The sequence below is a fragment of the Trachurus trachurus genome (genome assembly GCF_905171665.1).
Source record: "Trachurus trachurus genome assembly, chromosome: 10".
NCBI classification, from domain to species: Eukaryota; Metazoa; Chordata; class Actinopteri; order Carangiformes; family Carangidae; genus Trachurus; species Trachurus trachurus.
The window spans coordinates 16,473,368-16,496,351 of NC_139894.1; the positions used below are offsets into that span (position 1 = coordinate 16,473,368).

At 43.0% G+C, this 22,984-nt stretch overlaps 1 protein-coding gene across 2 annotated transcripts in view; it reads left to right on the forward strand.

Annotated features, from left to right (window-relative positions):
• macrod1 (mono-ADP ribosylhydrolase 1) overlaps positions 1–22,984 on the forward strand; it is a 118,883-nt gene that overhangs the window by 52,324 nt on the left and 43,575 nt on the right. For both annotated transcript variants that reach the window (XM_083980182.1, XM_083980181.1), the window contains exon 4: positions 11,813–11,842. In XM_083980182.1, the coding sequence (XP_083836308.1) occupies positions 11,813–11,842 (30 nt within the window). The remainder of the gene's footprint in view (positions 1–11,812; positions 11,843–22,984) is intronic.

A 22,984-nucleotide genomic window follows, 5' to 3' on the forward strand; every position in this document is an offset into this window, starting at 1 on the left:
CCACGGTCCAGCAATTACCGACAACTCACCGAGAATTAGACTGACAGGTGCGCACACACACGCACACGCACACACACATACATATATATAATACACACACAGAGAGAGACACACAAAGCGCCCCAGACTGTGGCTGGTGGAGCTCCGGGGCCGCCCACGTGCAGCCCCGTTTGGAGGCCCTTTAGATGGAGACTGAGTGGATCTGAGTCCTTAAAGGAAAGAAGGAGAGAGGTTTCTCACTCTTGGCAGTGATGCAGAGGAAAAGCCTGGTTCCATATGTCAGAGTCAGTTTTTAGTTTCACAGCTGATATCACACAGATACTGTCCTGCTGTAGCTGGAGGAGTGTAGCTATCCACTGTGGTGCCAAAACCAAGGTTAGCCCACTTCCTCCAGGCCCAGATGCTGCTCTGAGCCGACCACTGGGAGACAACACTAGTTAGATTAATATTGACGTGTCTTAATTCAGACTTTGTGACCAATGATTTTTATTTGCCTGAGAGGCATACCTCACAATTAATTTGTCTTTATTACCTGTGGGCTGTTCTTGCGCTAAACAGTTACCAGAGTTAAATCCCGTTTGGCTGCTGCGTGCCGTACACAGATGCAACAACATGGTCGTGGTCAGACCTGCAAAATGTTGGCACATTCCTACCCCGTCTAAAAACACACACAGATACACACACACTTCAATTTATGTTCACAGCTCAACAGTGCAGCACATGGAGCATCTGTAGCGTGGGCCACTCGGGGCCCTCGGGTTCGGGTGCAGCTGCATCACCAGCTCCCTCTGGCGCTCTTCCAGAGAGAACTCCCCAGGATTTAGTCTGATTCAGTTCAAGCGACGAATGCAGTCAGAGGCTCAACCACATTAAGAGTGAGACAGTATTACTGCTGACAGCAGAAACTGCAGCCTGGCCAAAACTGAATTTAAGATATTGATATCACTGTTTTATCATTACAAAAACGTAATATTATTTGGTTTTTACTTCGGTTTTAAACACCCATTGTAGCTGAAGATCCCCGTAAACTGTTGACTTGCAGTCATGATAAAAATCAGTGGGAGATTATACAGTTGTACTGTTTGCATGTCTGTAGCCTGCAGCAGTTTCATGTTGACATACATGTTTTTGTGCACTGATACGATGCACTGAGGTAAAATGTCAGGTAAATGTGCGATGAAAGTGAACCTCTGAGCAACACAGTATAACTGCAATTCAGTGCAACGTTCCTGCAATGAATGTAAGTTTTTGTGAGTTTGGTCTATCGTCGACTATTCATCCATCTCTACAGTAATTGTGTGTGATTGCAGTGCTGTTGATTTGCATATTGTGCTGCACAAATACACAGTGTTTTAATCTATCTGTTGGGAAATGGGAAAAGGATCGTTTTACAATCAATTTAATGATTTTTTTTCCATTTTGTTTTACAATTTCTTTAATGATAAATAGCAGTAATATTCCTGTAGGAACTATTAGTGCATCTGTGGTAAATTACTGTAATTTATGGTCTGGTAAATTCTCATGGTATCAGTTTAATAGCCCCTTGCAGTTATTATTGTCTAAAGTAAAACTAGGTTAAAGCATGTTAGCGGCACCATCCCTTTAAATTCCTTAAAAACATGAAAAGAGAATAGAAGAACAGGTAATTGTGTGAGCAGAACCTGAAGATACAATGTTATTTGTGCTCTGAAGGTTGTAGCTCATCAAATATGGATTTGATTTGATGTGATGTTGATGAGGCTTCTCATGATCACAGCTCATTCTGCTTAGCTCTCGACAACAATGCTCCAACAATCAATGTTGGTTAAATAAGTAAATACCTTATACTGTATTTAATTCCCTCTCTTTTGAACTGTAGGTCTTTTGCATTGATGGCGGTGAGTTTGTAAGTAAAATCCTGTGGTTACTTTGCACCATGTTCACCACTGAAGGCAGCGTAAAGTCTCATTCTCCAAGCCCCAAGCCGATGCAACCTTCCTGTCTGACACATTGGGATGTTGATCGTATTTTCAGCATCTTGTGTGCCTGACTGTGTTAATTAAAGTCATTTATTCATCATCAGAACAGTACTGAAGATGAGAGAAAGCAGCCTGTTAGGGTTTGGTCGATCTAACCTGTTGAACATCTAGATGACGTCTGGTCAGCATCAGCTCAGTGTACTAATGTGTTACATCACAGTATATGAGTGGTGATTCAGCTTTAAAGCAACTTAACAAAGCTATTTTTGCCGCTTTATGTTTTTTTTTTTTAAATATAAAATGAGCCAAATAAGCTCTTAGACTGCCGAGCTGATATCACCTCACCTGCCATTGTGTTACATTGTGATGCCCACTTCAGTGTTGTATTAGGATTTACTGAATGTATTTACAGAATCTTAAGCAATTTAATCAAAAACTATCATGGAGCATCGTTTAAAAGAATCACATTTGCCATCCACTGCACACTCTTACTATTCATTGGTGAAATCAGTCTTTAATAGAGATTTTATCTGCACAGCCCTCTGTTGCTAGGATGAGCAGGGCAGGCCAGGTCAGGCTCAAGGCTAGGAAGGAAGCACTCAGCTCAGCTAGGACTATGAAATAACTTTTATTCCTATTTTATTGCTTTATTCACAGCATGCTGTTTTGAAATATCCTGCATGTATTATTTAGTTTAAGAAGAGATCCATCCTATAGGTAAAGGTTACAGTGTGGGCCGGGTATATGCTTCACTCTTTTCTCATATGTATCTTCTATTGTACTTTATTGTTTGTTATATATTGTGTTACTCAGAGAAGGTGTACGTTTATGTGCATGTCTTATTCTTGTGGAAAAAGATTTGTCACCCCTTTTGTTACAGGTGGAAGTGTAGGGCATTATGAATGACATATATAGTATATACAAAAGCTGCACTTGTTGACACCACTGCCGAAGGACAGTGATGTGTGTGTCTTTGTCAGATGCTCCAATTATTGGCTACTGTCACTGAATTACCTCCTTCCTCCTTTATCTCCATAGATTTAACGTTTAAAAACAACTCAAGTTACCTAAACATAGAAACAACAGTTCCTACAAGGAATAACAGGCTGTTAAGGTATGAAAAATTATGACAAATGGCAATCCCATCTGCATATTTATGTCATTAAAGTATTGGTATTGTCTCACCATTGGCTAAAAAACACAAAACTCATTCATAGTCAATACTATCAGCCAGATTAGATTGATCCACTTATAATTTTAGCACCGCTAAATGTCAGTGGATTTGGCAAATAAAAAAATGCAGTCTTCACAGAAAAGAAGAACAAAGAGGAAGATCCATCATTTCACTTTTCAGGCATTTTCTTTGCTTTCTGCCAATCAGTTGGCCAAGGCTTAATATAAATGTAAATGAATGTAAATGCTATTAATGCTACAATTCATTGATTTTGCGTCATACGTTTTTGACTGACTGGTCGTTTGGTGCCAAGTGGCTGAGTGTCTGTAAGAGCGAGCCGAGCTCTGCTCACAGGGTTTCTGTTTTGTACTTGGAAGTTGCAAAAGCAAGAACACAAATGGTAGCGAGCTGTTTAGTAACTGTATTACAGGGTTTAGAGCAGAAGACATGAATCTGCTCTCCAGTGTCTCCAATCTCTCGCTGCTCATTTGAATAAAGTTGAACACTGTTTAACTTTCTCCTGTTGCTAATTTGTTTGACATCGCCCTGCCCTTGTCGCTCCTTGTCATACTGAGTGACTGCCACCTTTTTGTGTTGTATTGTTGCTGCAAAGTGGAAACGTGCTGTAAGTGAACAGCATTTAAAACATTTGGTTAATTGAATGATGCTCTCAAGTCTGTGTTCACACCAAATCAGATCATATGCAAACTTGGCTGTAAGCTTTTTTTTTCTAGCACCTCAAACATTCATTTCTGGAGAGCAGCGTCATGAGATGTTTGTGTTGTAAAGATGAAACCGTGCGTCTCTGTTCACCCCGTGAACCTTGTTATGTCAAAGTCACCAGAGGTTAAACACAGGTCTTTTATGAGACTGTAGGAAGCTTGAAAACACACCCACAGTGCGTAAACCTCTGGATCTACATTTGCTGAAGGGCCAAGGAAATCCAATAACACCCTGTAAACACAGATTCAAACAGAAGGAACTGCAATAAAATGTATTTCTGTAAAATACAGAAAGAAAGAAAACTCAGGTTCATTGTATTTTCAGTCACTGTGTAATTATATTGCGCCATATTTATCCAGCTGTGCTATTTGATTAATGGCAGGGTGGGGCAGCCGCTAGTTACCCCATGTCATCATGGACATAATCAGTTATAGGACGGTTTGTTTGATTAATTCCTGTGTTTTATTTAATCTCTGTAGGTCCACTGTCCTCATTTTAATCTTTACACCTTTCCTCCGCTGAGAAGAAGATGCTTTATTTCATCCTAGGGATCAGTTTATCTGCAGTATAATCTTACTTAATCGCAGATAAAGTTGTCGAACCATGTCTGCATTTATCCTGCACCATATCACTATCTTTGTCCTTTTCTCCATAAGGACATCAGCAAATTCATTGGCGTCCTCAAGTGGACCAACTAAATGACGGGTAGAAATTAAGTGACTGGAAGTAGAGGTATAGGCTATAATGGTGGATATATAGGAGAGGGAGAGGGAGAGGGAGAGGGAGGGAAGGGGTGAGGGAGGAATACACAAACAGGTTGCACTGGGGCTTGGGGAATAAGGGGGTGAGGGCGGCAGAGAGCGGAGAGAAAGAAAAATAAGATGGAGGGCCGCAGAAAGCAGAGACAGAAGAGTGGTGGTTTGACTCCAGAGATCTATGTGTGAAGATTTGAGCCAGTTTTCATCATCGTCCTCATTTACTCCTGACTTCTGACATGATAACACACACACACACACACACATGCACACACACACACACACAGGTAGTGGTGGTTAAAACCTGATTTTCATTCAGAGTCAAACAGCAGATGAGCCTCTCGCTCGTCCTCTGTGTTCTCGCTGTCACAGCCAACTTCTTCCTCCTCTATTAGCTCTTGTCCTTCACTAATGCATCAATCTATCCAAACCTCCATCCTCCCCTCTCTGTATGTGCCCCCCCCCCACACTTCTCCTCCTCTCCCCCTCCTCAGTGTGATTACTTACCTCCCAAGAAAGAAGAAGTACACTCCATCTTGTTGTTTTATGTTCCCAGCAAATTTAGTCCTGCGTCTCCCTTCTCCACCCTCAACTCTCTTTCACTTCGTCTCTGTCTCTCATTCACTCACTCTCCGTCACCCCTCCCTCCCTCCCTCCCTCTCTCTCTCTCTCTCTCTCTCTCTCTCTCTCTCTCTCTCTCTCTCTCTCTCTCTCTCCCCGAGCCCTTCCTTTGCTCCCCTGACACCTAGCACTCTCCTCCTCCTCCGCTCCCTCCCTGTCAACGTACCACACCCCACACACCCCCCCACCCTCCTCGCTCTGTGTGTAGTTGTATAACTTATCACCCTGATCCCATTCCCCGCTCCGATAATTGGTGTGTCTCGGCGGCAGATGCTAGCACGCTTTATTTAGCTTTTCAGTATTAGCTATTCCAATTAGTCATCTAATACCAATAAGAAAAAGTAACTGTTACTGTAGCCTCCGTGTATGCAGCGCCATGGGAGAGTGTGTGTGTGTGTGTGTGTGTGTGTGTTTGTTTTTGCCCATGCAGCAACTGTGTCCAGTGTGTGTGTGTCTCTCAAACACTCACACTCACACACACACAGTTACACTCAATCCGACCGGGTAGAGGGTACATGTGGGTTTTAACAGATGGTGAAACACTTTCCCTCGAGTATCGACATTACTCTCTCTCCCTCTCTCTCTCTAATTAACTAGGTTTCAGTAACAAACCTTTGGGCTTTGGCGTCACCATGGTTACCCAAACACCGAAACGCCACTGTCTGCATTTGTATCTGTGTGTATGTGCAACTGCTGGCTGGCAACTCTGGTGTATGCGCGTGCACAAAATCTCAGTGAATGCACCCCACACCCCGCTGTGTGTGTGTCTATGTGTGTGTGTGTGTCCACAAAACTGCAACTGCGTGATTGTGCATACACATGAGTATTTGGGCTGCTTTGATGTCTTTGTTTCCCCACAGAGCTCACAGCCTGGTTTTGTCTCAAGCACCTATGTGTTTACAGGCAGAGCCGTCGTATTACATGGGATCACTGATCATTTATCAGAGGTCTGTTGCTCCTTACATAATAAGGCAATTTTCATAATTATATAATCCAATGAATAAAGATTATTAGCAAGCTGAATGCAAATGGAAAAATGAAATAACACGAATTACATTCTAGTTTAAAGGATATGTAAACTTGAATTTGAATTTGTGCACCTCCTCCAAAATGCAAAATGAAATGAAAATGGGTTACACAGCTTTTGAATTGTCAATGCAGCCGACCGTGTGTGTGTGTGTGATTGTAAACTCAGTCAACAACACCTATAGTGACTTAAGCACCCAGCGTAGGAAATGTAAACTGTGACACACAGGACTCTCACCGAGGCAGTGAAGCGTAGAGAGAGAGAGAGAGAGGAGCATTGTGTGCTGGAAACAAACCAGGAGGGAACACGTGTCGTCTGTCCACATCTGAAGGTGGAAGTGTTTATAGCCGATTAGAAACACACAGAGGTGGGGTGGCGAGCCGGCTGTCATAGCCTCCTTCTGGCTGCGTGACACTTCCTGATCTCCCTCCAAGACCTAAGTGACTGCTGCATGTCTTTGTCTTGATTCATTAGATGCACATGTCTGGTGTTTACTGTTAGACTGTCTCTCCTCACGGTGTTGGACGCTGCCACTTCAAGCCGATGTCAGAAGAACATTTTGTGTTGACAACATTATTCTGTCCTATGTGTGGGAAAAAACCCCCAAAAAAACCAAAACACGTCCCCTTCATTCATCTAAAAGAGTGGGAGAGAGCGCCAGCAAAACTTTTGAACCCAGTTCAACTTCTCAGCTTTATCCAAAAATAAGATGCATTTGTTAATCAGACGCATTTATGGACACATTCCTGGGAGAATACATTTGTTTTCTACTGTTTACACACTCATTAAAAGATAAAATCACAGATAGTCTCTTTGCACTTGGGTAAGAAATAGTCACACGGAGGCTGTTTGGCTACGTACACCTGTTTACAGCAGTGTCTCCCTAAGCGGCTTGATTCTTTGTGCTGTTAAAATACCGCGTACAGGCCAGTGCAAATTGTTTCAGTGCGCTGTTTAATAAACATCTGCTGCTGACAGGTGCTAGTTAAGTTACCGCAGCAGAAAGGCTTTAGGTAGTCAGCTGAGATAGTAAACAGAGGCTGGAGGTTGTGGAAGGAAAGATCAATCACAGGACGTTCAGATCGGACTCACTTCAGTCCAGGAGAACCTAAAACTTGGGTGCAAATAGCCGTCTTAGCTACAGCGCTTGTCTCTGCCCCGTCTTATGTATAAAGCCACATCTCTCTCTCTCTTTAAATATGTACGGTATATAGTGAGAGACAGAGAGAGCTGAGTCACTTAAATGATCCAACAAACATACAGGAGCCCCTGGGGACAACATGACATATGGTGTGCTATTTGTTTCAATTGACAAAATAACTGTGGAAATGCTCAAATCATGCAAATCTATAATATGCAATACGCTGTGAAGAATTCATCCTGCAATTCCAGGGCCATTTTGTTACATATCCGTGTATTTTTCTTATTTCTGAAGAGAGCTGCCCGAACACAGACAGCGTTGGCGCTCGCTGAGACATTTCCACCTCTACTATTGAGTATGAGACTGTGGAAAGAAAGAAAGAAAGAAAGAAAATAAACATCAGTTACAACCATGGTGATCCAGAAGGTGATGCAGCTACAAAACAGGTTGTGTTTTTGAGTAACATGAGGTTTTTTATTCACTGGAGAAACTTTACTATCATCATGAGTGTCTTCTTCTGGTTTTTTTTGCCATAACAATTTGGGAAATAGACATAGACGAGGCAGGTAATAGGAAAACAGGTGAATATATATATATATATATATATATATATATATATATATATATATATATATATATATATATTTTTTATCTCTGCATCATAGGATAAGACCTGAAATGCTTTAGACATCATAGGCTAATAACAGTGAAAGCATCAGGGGCTGTATTTTTCATTTGAAGTGTAGTAAAGGTAAAGCTTTGGTGGTGTTTGTCTGATATCCTCGGCAGGATTTATCCATCTAGTCCAGGTAGCTAAGCTGTGACAACCTTTCAGCCTCGTCTCTGAGTCGCAGGCAGCCGCTGGTCTCATGTGACACCTGTCAAAATATTTCATTACAAAGTTAAAACCAGTGTTGTAAAAACAAAGAGTTGACCATGCAATGGGTCTAAACAGCTACAATAAGTTCTGGAAATGTTTGCACAATGTGATAGTTCCCATTTACTGCAAATTCCTTGAATAGCATGAAACACACTTATTTGTCCTTGACCGAAAATATATTAAACAAATGATTCTCAATATTTACATAGGGTTTGTAGTTAATATTAATACATATGCCCCCTGGTCCCCTAAACCTTTCGGACAGTAGTGTTACAGTAATTAATTCTCATGTAAAAATCTGATATTCACTCAGTAATGACCAGGTCTAATAGCTGGGGGCATGGCCGGCAGGAACAAAGACAGTGTTTGAAATAATATTCAAGCTTGTTGAAATTACCTTTGGCTGCAGCAGCAAAACATAGTAAAGTTAGTACAGTATCCACAGCACTATACTGCTGATCTCAGTTTGTGTGCTTTTTTTAGACAGTAATTGTGTTTTCACTCTACATTTTCATCTTTTCTTTGCCTTTTCCTCTCTTTCCTCAAAACTCTTCCTGATGTGTGTTTTGTTTTCCACAGTAAAAGCTTCCTCTAAAGCTACACTAGTGTGCCTGTAAATTCTGGAGGGAGTGTTTTATTCAAGGTGGTTCAATATTATTGAGGGGAAGCACAACACCTGTTGTCAGGCTGATGGCATTAGTGCTGTGGAGGTGGATGTTGTGAATTTGTCGTAACGAAAAATAAACAGAGAAAAAAGAAATTAGTAAAATGAACTCTTATGAACAGTTGCAAGTTTGCGATGCTGATTCGTCTCACTGTCAACTGGATGCTGGTGCTGATGTCTCCTTGCAACCAATTTACACTCAAACGTAATGATGTTTTTCTTTAATAGTCGGTGCAATCTAGTCCCGGTGTCTCAAGCACACTGACAAGTTCACTCTATCGACAACAACCGCTGTGAGAAACAACGTGATTCTGGTTCAGTCTCTTCCTTTTAAAAAGAAACCACTTTCACCACACAGGAGTTCAGATGTACTCCACTTGGCCTTGGGCGTGTTAGTCAGCACGGACGGAGTATAACAAGACCCAGTATATGATACTACTACTCTTATGTACAGCCTGCAGCTAATCAGAGGATGAATGGGAGACATTTTATTTGTCTGGCGCTTTTACACCCGAATGAGTTTCATTTCGGTTCATCATGAGATCTATCAGCTCTCAAACAAGCTGTGCACCTGAAATAGTCTCACGGTGTCACATTAAATAACTTCCTTTGTTTGAGCTGCACATTTCCAAGTCAGAGGAGTTGGAGATATTCACGTCGGGAGATGTTAGTGAAACTGTGGTTCACATGCAGAAAAAGTAAAGTATGGTACGGTTTGTTTAAAGAATGAAGTGAGATTTAGCATTAACGAGGCACATGGGGAAGTGGAAGAGCCGAGGATTCTTGTGAGAGAGAGAGAGAGAGAGAGATAGAGAGAGAGATAGAGAGAAAGAAATAAAGAAAGACAGCTGTGGGATTTAGCCTGTGTTCCTCCCTCTCTAAAACCAACTTGCCTGATACAGTATCTGAGTGCGTACCCAATTGGCAAAATGCCTGTTGGCAAAGAGTAACTAGAATGAGAGACGTCCCCTGTGTGTTCTGACGTAACTTTGTAACTGTCCCTTTCAGACAGATTATGTGCTTATCCGATTTTCCTAACACGGTCCCGGCAACTAAAATTCAATCCACGAGCAGGAAAAGAATAGAAAAAAACATGATTCTTTATGAGTCTGTGGTCAGGTCTCAGTTCTGTGAAGGCACTGCAGATGTCCCTGGGTATGTAGCACTGCTGACTCCACACGTTTATGGATATGTGGGTGAGAAAAAAAAACTCTTGGATATCGCATATGTCAGCCACAGCCAGCCTTAGCACCCTGCCAGCAGTTTACACTCTTCAAACATGCGCAGTGACTGGATGCAAACTGGGAAGGTAATGACTTGGAACACACTGATCAGGCTGCAGAGATTAATTTACTACTTGGAATACGAAAACACTCATTACTGTATATTGTTGTTTTATTTACGCGACAGTTACCTATTTGTCATCCAGGTAGAAAATTGTCGTGTGATTGACTTTTTTCAGAACTAAAACACAAATTGAACCATAATGCCTTGTGGTTTTTTCTTATCACAGAGTTGTTTATTTTTGCTTTGGACTACAGCCTCAGCGTGAGTTTATCCATTAGCCTCCCCGCCAGTGAAGCTACTTGTTCTTATTGTGCGGTGCTTCTCCGTCCTCGGTGACGGGACTCGGAGCCCGCTGGTTCCCATTCTACCTGTCTAATCAGTGGCTGAGTTACACCTGCAATGCCAGGTGAATGCAATTACCTGACTGGTCGGGCGAAACCAGCAGAACTGTGAACCCTGAGGATTTGGATTGAGGAGCGCTCTTGTAGAGAAATGCTGACACCATTAACAAATTATGTTGTGAAGGACAAATGTGGAGCGTGTTTATGCCCCCAGTAAGTAAATACAAGCAAAAGCCGCAAGTTATTTTTACACCAAAGGTTCACACGCTTAGAAATAACATATGATTAAGTCTCAGGAGGTTCTCACACACAATCACACACAAATGTCGTGTTAATAAAAACAGTGTTAATGTGTCAAAAAAGATGATACATAATCCATTATTATATTATTATTATTATTATTATTATTATTACACTGTTCAGAAAGCATGAATTCTTCACTTCTCTGTCACAAACACATCAACAAATCAGAGCTACCAGTGAATTCAGCAGTGACTGATATTGTATTTTAAATCGTTCGGGCAGCAGCTGGTGATTATTTTTTTATTTATCGCTTAACCTGTTGATTTGTTTTGTCTGGCCAACACAGTAGCCAAAAACCCAAATATAAATAATTTACTCTGAATAATAAAAAGCAGAAAATTCTCACAATGGATGAGCTCGAGCCGGAGAATGTGTGGTATTCTTGTTATTTAAAAAAATGACAGAATGAATAATTGATAATCAAAAACAGTTGGCAGTTTTTCAAATTTTCAAATTTTTTTTTGGTCAGTTAATCAATTAATCTGGTTTTTACACAGATTAGATGAATTGGAAGATATTTTTTTGTTTTGTTTTACAAACACATAATTAAAGTTAATGCAACTTGGACTAAAGAGGTGGGTAGTGTTTGCTACATTTTGTTAGTTGTTAGAGCTGGGCAGCATCATTATTAATTCATCTGTTCTGATTTATTCAATTCGTCTGTGAAAAATGAACAGATGAGATCACATTTTCTCACATCCAGTCTATATTTTGTATGAGCACCAGCCCAAAACCCACAGATTTTCAGTTTAAATAAATGGAAAGCAGCAATAAAAAAAAGAAACAAGAAGCAGAGAAACGTCCAGTACCGTATATGTGTGATTACTTTTCTGTCCTTCCACTAGTTGATCCACTGTCTAATTGTTTCAGCTCCAGCTGTCATGTTTTTCTGACGGGGCATTAACATAAATATTTCTTCTTTTCTGTGTGTCTTTCAGCCAACAACAGCCTGCTCGGTGGAGGTGGAGGTAAGTCACAACCCGTCTGATCTGTCGGTTGTGTGTGACTGAGCTTGCCAAGATACTTGTAGGCCTCAGCTGTTATTAATAACACAGCTTTGTGGTGCAAATAGTCCTCTCTGGGCACAAAATAATTGGAAATGTCGTGCTTCTTTTAATCAGATGATGCAGTGCGATGTACCAGCCAAAGAGTGTGTATGTGTGTGTGTTTATGTGTTTGTGAGAGAGGCTTTTATGTTTTATGTGTGCTGTGTCCGTCTGCATTTCCTTTGTGTTTGGTAGCAGGTAGCTCTTTGTTGTGGCAGGTGTTCAAGGTGCGTTTGCATGCTGTGCAGCGCGTATGTATGTGTGTCCGTCTGTGTGTGTGTGTGTGTGTGTGTGTGTATGTGTGCGTGCAGGTGCAAAGTCGATAATTTATAATTTATGGGTGTGGAGTGCTGTGGATATAAACAGTCATTTTTCAGTGTATTGTTGACTCAGTGCTTTGCTGCGTTCATGTGTTGTCGGACGTCCGTGGTTAATCGATACGTGTAATAAATCTGTACAACTAATGCGCCAGCCACATTTGCTCAAACATGTAGAGACACACACACACACACACACACACACACACACATACACACACGCGCACACACACACACACACACACACACACACACACACACACACACACACACACACACACACACACACACACACACACACACACACACACACACACACACACACACTGTCAACTTGTGTGTGTTTGTTGACGGTTGCAAATTCAGGTACTGCCGAGTTTGCCTGTGGTTGTTTTCTTTTCCCTCATTTGGACAAACAGCTTTAGCCTCTCAGACCGTCTGACCCGCACTCTAGGTTTTTAACCTCCCAACTTATGCATATGTGTGTGTGTGTGTGTGTGTGTGTGTGTGTGTGTGTGTGTGTGTGTGTGTGTGTGTGTGTGCAAATGCATGTTTTTTTGTCTCCATGGTGACATATCTAATGGCACACCTGTATCTGTGTGCATAGGGCATTCATATGTTCATAGCAATGCATTTGCCTGCCTCAAGTGCTCTGTTGAAACTGTATATGTTTGTCCCAGGTGCACACACACACACACACACACACACACACACACGTACAGACACACACGTACAGACACACACGTACACACACACACACACACACACACACACACACACACACACACACACACACACACACACACACACACACACACACACACACACACACACACACACACACACACACACACACACACACACACACAGGCTCCACCCTCACTGATACACACCAGCTGAGCCTCGAGTCATAAAAATGGACTGCGTACTCTTGCGTCCTGTGGCTTCATACATTCACACACACACACTTGGAGATCTACATCATCGTTTGATGTCGTCCTGAAGTCTCTGATGGCTCTACAAAGACAGATGGTTTCTGGAGAGGCCACAAGTGTGTACATGCATTCAGCTGTGTGCATTCGTACCAATGTAAAAATATATTTATGTTGTTCGCTCTAGTTTAGTCATTTAGATTTTTTTTCTTACTTATTTTTATCCTGTTGAATCTAACGGCGACATCTGTTTTGCCCTCTGACTGACTCGAGGACGCTACAACAGCCAACAACCACCATCTGCAGCTGTCTTTTTATGGCTTTCTGTGTTGCTCTTTGCAAATTTCTCTTCAGTTCAGTTCTCTCACATCTCTTTCTTATTGTATAGTCTGTGTGTTTCCCTCTCTGTCTCTCTTTCCAGCTCTGTCCTTGGGGGTTTGCTAAGGCAGATAGAGTCTACAGAAGGTGTTAATTAGAGACAGCGAGGTAAGGGCAGAGACATGGAGAAGAAGAGAACAAACATGAGAGATAGGAGACGATAGTAGACGATGTTAGAGTGACAAGAAGAGAAGAAGGAGAAAGAAAGAAGCAGTGGAGGTCCAACAGTGTTTGGAAGTCGGTCGCTGGGGACAGACAGATGCAAGGAAAGAGTCGAGTGGGAAAAAAAACACACTAAAATCGTTCAATGCACATCTCCATCTCCATTCGCAGAGATACCCACTCTGCACTGAATAACTGAGCGTTCATTCAGCTTTAGTAAGTGTTTTTTTTCTATCAGAGGAGAAGCAACAAAGGGTCTTTACAGTGCTTTACTACTTAGTCTCAAGGGTACCTGGGTAAATGTCATTCAGTGAGATCAAACGCACACCTGCCGACATTGTTTTCTCACTTCAATCTGGAGGAGTGCTGAGCTCAGGCAGCGCATCAACAACAAACTCAAGGGCAGGAAATTAACCTTTTTTTATGTCCACTGGCTGCAGTTGCTCATTTATTCCACAGCTTATCTGCCATTTCAATGTTTCACCGCTTTGATTGATTTTCCAAATGGAAAACGAAATGCCCACATGAAGATTGGAGGCTCAGTAGTTGCCATGTGCATTGTGTATAAATACAAAAACGTGTGTATATATAGAAGCATGGCATTTGAAGCTTACCTTGTTTATCACATGTCAAGCCAGAGTCCGTCGTAAAACAGTAACGTCCACCAGAGCCATATAAATTGTGTGGGTTAACCTACAGATTCAACGGTTACATCATCAGTTATGTGTTTCGCTAAGAACGAAAAATATTATATATGTGCTGCTGCTGAGTCACAAAGTAGTTTGATTTGTACTCGAATGAGCAAGGGTATTGACATATTTTCCGATAAATAGCCACCTCAATGACACAGACAGGTGTATAGTTTCTGATCTGTATCATGCTTCAATTATTATTATTCCCCAAAGTGTGAGGCTCCACTCAGCGTTTCATTCACACTGGGCTGCTGAGCGATGGTGGCCTCTAAAGTGCTTATATAAGTGGAGTTACATCCATGTGACTTCTGTTTCGTCTTGTCTCATTACTGAGCAGGAGACTACTGCAGTGCAGAGTTTACTCATTCATTCACTGTTACCGAGCAGCGATGGCAGCCGGGAGAAGGTTTGCAGAGGAGACGACTTTGGTACTTTGTCTTCAAACCTCTTCGGCATTTCTTCTGCAGCTTCAGGGACTTGTTGGAGAGAATAGAAAACATTTTTTGGTTTCTGAGGGCTATGAATAGCAATGCTGTGGCAGCTGCCAGCTTTGCCATGTTGATAATTTAGCCTCGGACAAGAGGGATGAACGTCACATCTATTGTTACAGTATGTAGGCGGTGTGTTAAGATTAAAATGAGAAATCCAGAAGTTATCCTTGATGCGCTGTCTCAACAAATAACCTTTGCAACAAATGCAATCATCTATACAGAGCCCTCACCTGCTGTGGTGGTTGTACGTTTGTGTAATAACAAGCTCGTGATCAAACGCAGACACACAGTAACAAACAGGCAGGAGCAGGCAGCTGGTATCAGAGATCGTGCTCCGGGTCTGTGGGGACACCGCGCACAGGATGAGAAGCAGCCACGGAGACGCTGCCTGCAAATGATTGGTTTAGGTGTTTAAAGACATCCAGGGCAAACACACAGTAGATGAGCTCAATCACAATTAAATTTTCATCCACTTACATTTTTATTTATTTGGTAGGGATGAAAAAGAACAAAATCTGCCCGCACTGTTTTTTCTTTTCTTTTCTTTTTTTTTTCTTCCCACAGCCAGAAACCCAGGGTGAATTTGTGTGTGCTGACATCTATAATCAATCCTCCAGAACAGGGATGGGGTTTGATGCCCTGCACTCTCTCGGCTGTGGTCCCTGAGTGTCTGCACCTCTCTCTCTCTCTCTCTCTCTCTCTGCTTTCTCCTTGTCTGGATGAGGAGAAAAATGCAGGCGCAGGATAGGCTTGTCTGCTTCCCTTTCAGAACAAATGAACAAGAGAGCATGTATTGTGAATGAAGGGAGAGAGCAGAAGATTGGTTTTAGGGTGCAGAGATGAGCCGAGCGGCAAAGAGCACTTAGTGTACCTTCCACACACAGACAGTACTGTCACTGTCTCAGCTGCATACATAAATACACCTGTTTCTCCATTATTAGCAGCAGTCATGTGTGTGTGTGTGTGTGTGTGTGTGTGTGTGTGTGTGTGAGTGTGTGTGTGTGTGTGTGAATAAGTTCATGGTAGAAACATTTAACAGGTTGCTGCCTGTGCATGTGTTTAAGTGTCTGTGTGACTGTGTGTGTACATGTGCATACAGCAGCAAGTGTGCATGTGCATGCGTGCATTCACCACCAGACCCATCCTAAATGTTGCCTTGGCAACAAGCTGACTGAAGTAAATGAGTGTCCTGGCTCTGCTGAGGGATTGTGGGAAAGCAATATGCCAGCGTTACGCCCCATTAGTTTGACGGACAGCCTGTTTGGCCTATAAGAGGTCAGCTGGCAAGGGCAGCCATATTAGTATTCCATAGGCAAGACCTCGGGATTGGTTTTACTCTAATGTCACTCTACCTGTGTGTGTGTTTGTGTGTGTGTGTAGTTATGTTTGTTAGAGTGGGTGGTGGGTGTTGGCAGGAGCTAAAGCTTACTGTGGTATATAACATTGCAAGCATGTGTTGTGTGTATGTGTGCGAGGACATCCGTGTATGTTTGCGTCTGTTGCCCTGCTGGGGGTTGCAGGCTCTCCGCCAGGTAAGCATATCGCCAATTATCACCTCCTGGTCCCCCTACTTCTCTGACTCCCTCCCCCCCTCCCTCCTCCTCTCCCCCAGAGTCAGTCAATGTAGAGGCGAGGGTGACGTGACAACACCTCAACTGGTCAGACGCCTGCTCAGCTGGCTCTAGACGGGTCTAAAGAAGCCAAAATACTCATTTCTACCCCCCTTCCCTTCATCCATCCAGTCACTGCATCCTTTTTATCCTTTCCCCTCTCTGAACTGTCGCTTAACATTCATCGCTTCCCCTTTTGTTTCTTTCCTCCCTCTCTCCCTCCTCCGCCTCTCTTGTTCAATCCCCCATCTCGTCTTTCTCTGGTTCTCCAGCTCTCCATTCTTTTTTTTTATATCATCGTCCCGTCTTTCCGTATGGTAATGAAGGCTAAATAATGGATGTTTTTTTTTAAATGGAAATGAGTTTGACACTTCCTAAAATATCTTTTTAGTGTCTAGTAATATAAATTAAATTCATGACTAATTCATTATAATCTGTTGATGTTGGTTAGTGGCATTAGGTGCGGCCAATTATTGCTGATTGTTGAGTAGTTCAGGTATACGCTATTTGCATGCGAGAGAGTCAATGGCGTATGAACAACTTGTATCCTTTGACACTGCAGTGATGATAATTTGGTTACAGCTTCCCATGTCTCCACAGATTAAATGAGGGATGCATCAATACTGATTTATAGTACTATATATTGTGCTGATACAAGTTTGACTTTATTAAATCCAAAGATAGGGCATAGAAATGGAAAACACGATGATATTCAGTCTGAAGTTGCTCCCATTTTCTCTGAATGTCTCAATTCTGTTTGTTTAATTATTTCACTAAACAGCAGCCTAAAAATTCACACAATGGATGGTAATTAGGGGTGCGTGGATCAGCTCTGATGTCATCCTGATCTGTATGTATGCATAAATAATCCACCCGCCTCCCACCCGAGCAAATTATGTTCCACTATTTAGAGACCGGCAGTCCATCACACATTATAGTATTTCTCAGTGGGATATGCAGATATAGTAATATTCTGCACTGAAATAAGTTGTTTTTTAAATAAACAAACAGTAAGTAAGTACTGTAGTATTTTAAGTAAAAGTTGCGGGGAACAGGTATTTCCCCACCAGCCTGACATTTTTAATCCAACTACATTTCTGAATGTTGCTGCTGCTTGCTAATCACAAATAATTCAAAAGCTCATTACAACATGTCCATCATAATGAGTTCAGGGGTCTATAATATGTTTACGTAATTCATATTTCCTCCACGCATTATACCCGCAACCCATCTGCTGTTAATCAGAATATTTATTCTTACCCAGTCTGCCGGATTACCCACAGTGCCTGTGGTTGTAACGGCGATCTGCTCATCTCCACTGAATGCAACATGTAGTTCCTGATAGCAGTCTTAAAATTCAATCGTTTCTCATTCTGAAAAGCAAAAATTACTTTTGAGAGACTCCAGACTCAACAGTAATGACACAAAAGTGTCATAAAGTGTCCATAACCTCAGTTTACCGCTCTACTGAGTGAACTACTGGATGCCTGTTAGCAGGTAGTGAGGGAGCGATTCCAGACGAGTGAAGTGAAGCAGCTCTGTCATGTCTCACAATGACGGTATTAACATGTTTACCACGTTCATCATCTCGGTTCAGCTCGTTAGCATGTAAACAGCTAATTAGCACTAAATTACCGCTGATGTGAGGATTGGGAAAATTGGCATTTTGGACTGATGATAATGCAGGAAAAGTTAAAGAGATCATCAAAGTGATGACAATCCATCCCGAGGGATGCGTGAATGTTTTTACCATTATTTCATGACAATCCATCCGACTGCTGTTGAGATGTTACAGCCTGTGGTGGTTGGTGCGTCACAGCTCTGACTGCGTCGTCTCTCGAGCCAAACCGTTCACAAGTCAGAACAAGTAACAAATCGCCACCACCAGTAAAAAAAGAGGCCAAAATAAACTACCAGCTCAGTATAATGCTATTTCTGGTACCAACAGCATGTGTCGACGTCACTGCAGAGCAATTCTACATTTTTTCGCTCAAAAAGTTAAAGCAGAAGTAAGCGGAATGTTTGTGTTAATATAAGTCTTAAATAGTTATATCTTCCGACAGCAATCACACTTGGGGCGGCAGTGGCTCAGGTGGTAGAGCGGGTCGTCCAATGATCAGAGGGTTGGCGGTTCGAATCCCGCTCTGTCCCGGTTGCTGCCGTAGTGTCCTTGGGCAAGACACCTTACCCACCTTGCTCCTGATGGGTCGTGGTTAGCACCTTGCATGGCAGCTTCCGCCATCAGTGTGTGAATGTGTGTGTGAATGGGTGAATGTGATGTATGATATAGTGTAAAGCGCTTTGGGTATCGTTTCCGATGGAAAAGCGCTATTTAAAATACAGACCATTTACCATTTACCATTTACTTCTATAGAGTGTTTGGTCCAAAACACGGGTCTGTCAGTCACTCTGCTCTGCTGTAAGCCGAGGAGAAAACTTTTCTTGTATCCTACAACCTTTATCCAATGAGGAGAGAGAACGGCATAAAGGGGCGGTCCTCTCTGTGTGTGCAGCCAAGGGATGCACGTGAATGTGGTGACGTAGGGACGAGGACCAATAGATCCATGACAAGGGCGGGGGCTGCTAACTCCATCGGCTGACAAGAAGATAGCCAAAACGACCGGATCACTCACTTCTGCTTTAAATATCTAATGAAGAACAGTGTTATTGCAGTGGTTTCACCCTGTGCAGCGCAGCCAGATCTCAGTTGATATTGTTCAGTGGAAGTAATAAGATAATATTGATACTTTGAGTCGCAGGCCGTCCTTGAGCACTAATTATGTGCCTGTATTGCTGGAGCAGCTTTCCATCAAACGCATCTTTCATTCCGTGCTTCCCTCTTCTTCATGACCCCCCCCCCCCCCCCCCCCCCCCCCTTCATATCTCGGACTCTAGTGTAGTGACAAAATAGTGTCTGAATCTACTCAGTAGCATGCAGTGCTCACGCTGGGCTATTACACCGGCTCCCACAGAGGCAGAAGTTACCACAGTCTCAAAGAAAAAGCTACCGCGGTCTGTCTCCAGCCGGCGTAGATGGAGGGGCAGCGCTCTTCATTAGCAGGTGGGAGCCACTGACAGACTGAATCGGTGTGTGGATATTTATTAGCTGTGCTCAGCAGGTTGCGGCTGTGTCCAAAGAGAGTGAGTGAGTGAGCAGTCTCCTCTGTCTGGTCCCGTCTCCCCTCTCATCTCCATGTGACAAGCAGCAGCGATCAAACTTAAACATGAGAGCATCAAAGGCTTGTTCAGCTGAATGCACAAAGTGTGATTCGTGTGAAAGCGAATACGGCGGAGATGTTATTTCCAGCTAAAAGGACAGGATGCGTTTGCTGCAGTCAGGCGTCGTTCACCACCTGAAATTAAAAACAAAACAAAACATGAATGACACCACTGCGGTAATGTGTCACAGTGTATCCAACAATGCAGGTGGCAACCAGTGTTGGGAATAGCAAATGCAGTACTGTAACTCCACAACTTTTTTGCAGCAACAAGTAGTGCAAGTAATTACTTTTGCAAATTGAATAACACAATTACCATCATTTAAATGGGCTTACCACCAGTGTTGGGCACTTTACTTTTAAAAAGTAATTAGTTATAGTTACTATTGCGTCACTTATCTACTCTACTCTGCATTGTTGTGTGGGACATTGCTACAGACACCAACAAATGTTATTATAGATATGATACTTCACGCCGTTAGTTATTCCCATCACTGCTCATAGGCGTCATTTACGCTGGGGACGCTGGGGACATGTCCCCACCACTTTTTGTCAAGAACAATTTTGTCCCCACCACAAAATTAACTTAACATTATCCTAATGAAGAATGGCGAAAAAACGTTGATAAACTATGACAAAATAGGCAGCCGAAACAGTGTGCACGGCGCAGAGCTTCTGCCGGAGCCGACTCGCAACAATGTAGCTTCGATTAAAGAGTTCTCACAGCCCGGAGCGGCGCGCTGCGCGCGTCCTCGCAGCCGCTTGGCTGGTTGCAGGGAGCTGCTTCTCCTGCTCTCTCCGCGTTGGGAAAACATCGACCACGTCTGTACTCGGTTTTCCACACACACAGGTCTGTCTCTAGCTCTGGATGTGTGTGTGTGTCTCGTGTGCACTGCAGACGCAACTGACAAATATTTATAGACGGACAAGCAACAACTTCATTACCGGTAATCATCATTTTATTTTGAAAATTAACCGGATTCTCTCGCCTTTTCTGTGCCTGACTTCCTGTCTGGTACGATCCGTCTATCCAGCTTGACAACAGCGCTCACGGCTCGCGTGAAAAATAGAACAGACACCGAACTGAAGGGCTGCCTCCACGCGGGGTCGATTGTACCGGATGAGACAGCACCCGATATGCTTGATGTGGGTGCAAAGTCACTGTTAACGAAATCAACATCTAATCTGTCCCTTCAAAATAAAGTTTGTAACGTGTCTGTTTGGAGAAGCTGCTGACAGATGTGCAGCTGCAGTGACAGTTCCTCATACGATTATGCATATGGTCATTGTCCCCACCACTTTTCAAAGTAAACTGACGCCCTTGTCACTGCTTATCACTCATTCATGGTGTATGATCGCTGGGCTTGGTGGGTGTGGGTAGCCTAGAAATCTAGACGGACCCTAGCGGCAGCAAAGATATTTGCTCCATAGGTGGGTCTAGAAACGAGCCATAGGAACTTTTTGAGTCTCGAACACCGATTGTGTTCACCAATCACAGCGCTCTATCTGTTTAGAGAGTCGTTGGGCGGCTTAACGCGATGACGACATACATTTTAATTGGCTTGTCAGGCTAACGTCATCCTGCTCTTTGCTCTGATTGGTCGTAGCACTACCCTATTGCGTGCAGAGGCAGTTTGAAAGACAGCCTTCATCCCGCCCCCTGGATTGAGCCGAGGTCTATACTGGTCGTTGCCAGACTATACATTTTAATATAGTCTGGCTTGTCAGGCTAGGGTGTGGGCACTACCAGCCCAAACAATGGGAGGACCATTCAGACTTGAGTTTACTCAAATATGAACATTATTTTTCCCCTCATCGAGATAAAGGACGAGAATATTGTGGTGAGCTGTCGTCTTTGTGCAGGTGTGAAAACAGAAATCCTAATCTTCTGAAGCACTGAATCAAAACAACACGCTTCTACAGAGATAGTCGGCCCAGCCTCGTTTTAAAGGTCCTGTCAGGGCAGGAATAAATGCACCTTTCAGAGGTTTCAAAACACATCTTTGGTGGTTCATTCCACTGATAATTGGTACAATGACAGATGAACGTTCACAGTTATGTTAGCCAAGGACTGTGTCTCTTTGTGGTTGTTTCTCCGAGAGCTGTTAACAGTCACTTCACACAGCGGCTGAGAGCCTCGGTCTAGGGCCGGTGGCCAGTCAGATTATGCAGAGGACATATGCATCAGAGCTGCACAAACTGTGCATTAATCAGGTTTCTGAGGGTTATGGCAACACGAAGGGATTAGTGGTTGGACACTCTTATGCTCACGTGCCCCTGTCAGTAAACTCCTAAATTAACTGTCTTCCACACAGTCACGCACGTGCTACTTAATCCGGGCGTTTAGTTGTATTTACATCTTGTACGTGTTGTTGTGTATACAGTATGTGACAGCATCATTGTGTGCTTTATTTTCAACCACTCATAGCACACTCACGTATTGTATGACGGACTGAAAACAAATCAGCTCAGGTCAAAAAGCACCGCTGTAGCTCAACAATATGCTTCATTCATAAAGACTGAGGTAAACACACAGACAGACACTTGCACTTAGACACAACATGAAATTCACATATCTGTCAAACACGAGGCATGAAACAAAACAAAAAACATTGTTGGTTTATGTTTCAGTTCAATTTCTCTTCCCTCTGATTCTGTTTTTCCTGCCTGCTTCCTTATCGCCCCTCAGACTATTTTTACATCTGCTGCTCTATCTCTCCCTTCCTCCCTCCTTCTCCTTTCTATCTCTCCTTCTTATCACACTTGTTCTCTATTTCAGAGTTGGGCTGCTTCAAAGTTACTGTGTGCAGTGTGTCTGTGTGTCACCTCGAGTACTCTCCACACACCAAACACACACACACACACACACATACAAATAGATCAGTGCACAGTAACACACACACTTTGCCAAGGATGTACACAGAGCAATATTTCAAACACGTGCACGCACACACAGCTTGAGTACGGTATCTGAGCTTCTGTTTCTGTGCACCCTGAGGAGGTAGCCAGTGTTCAGAGCTCGCCTTTCACACCCTCACACTTGTGCTTAGCTCACAGTGCGGCCCAGTTCAGCATGGCGCAGCGTGACGAGGCACACTACAGCTCAGCGCTGCATGTGATATGCCAACTAAACACAATAACGTTCAGATAACACCAGACCCCATGCCTGGAGTTACTCAGTTTGGCAAACCCCACCACTGTAACAGCTGGTCTGTGTACAGTCAGACAGAGATAAGAGCCACAGGCCAACACGCTGAGCTGTGA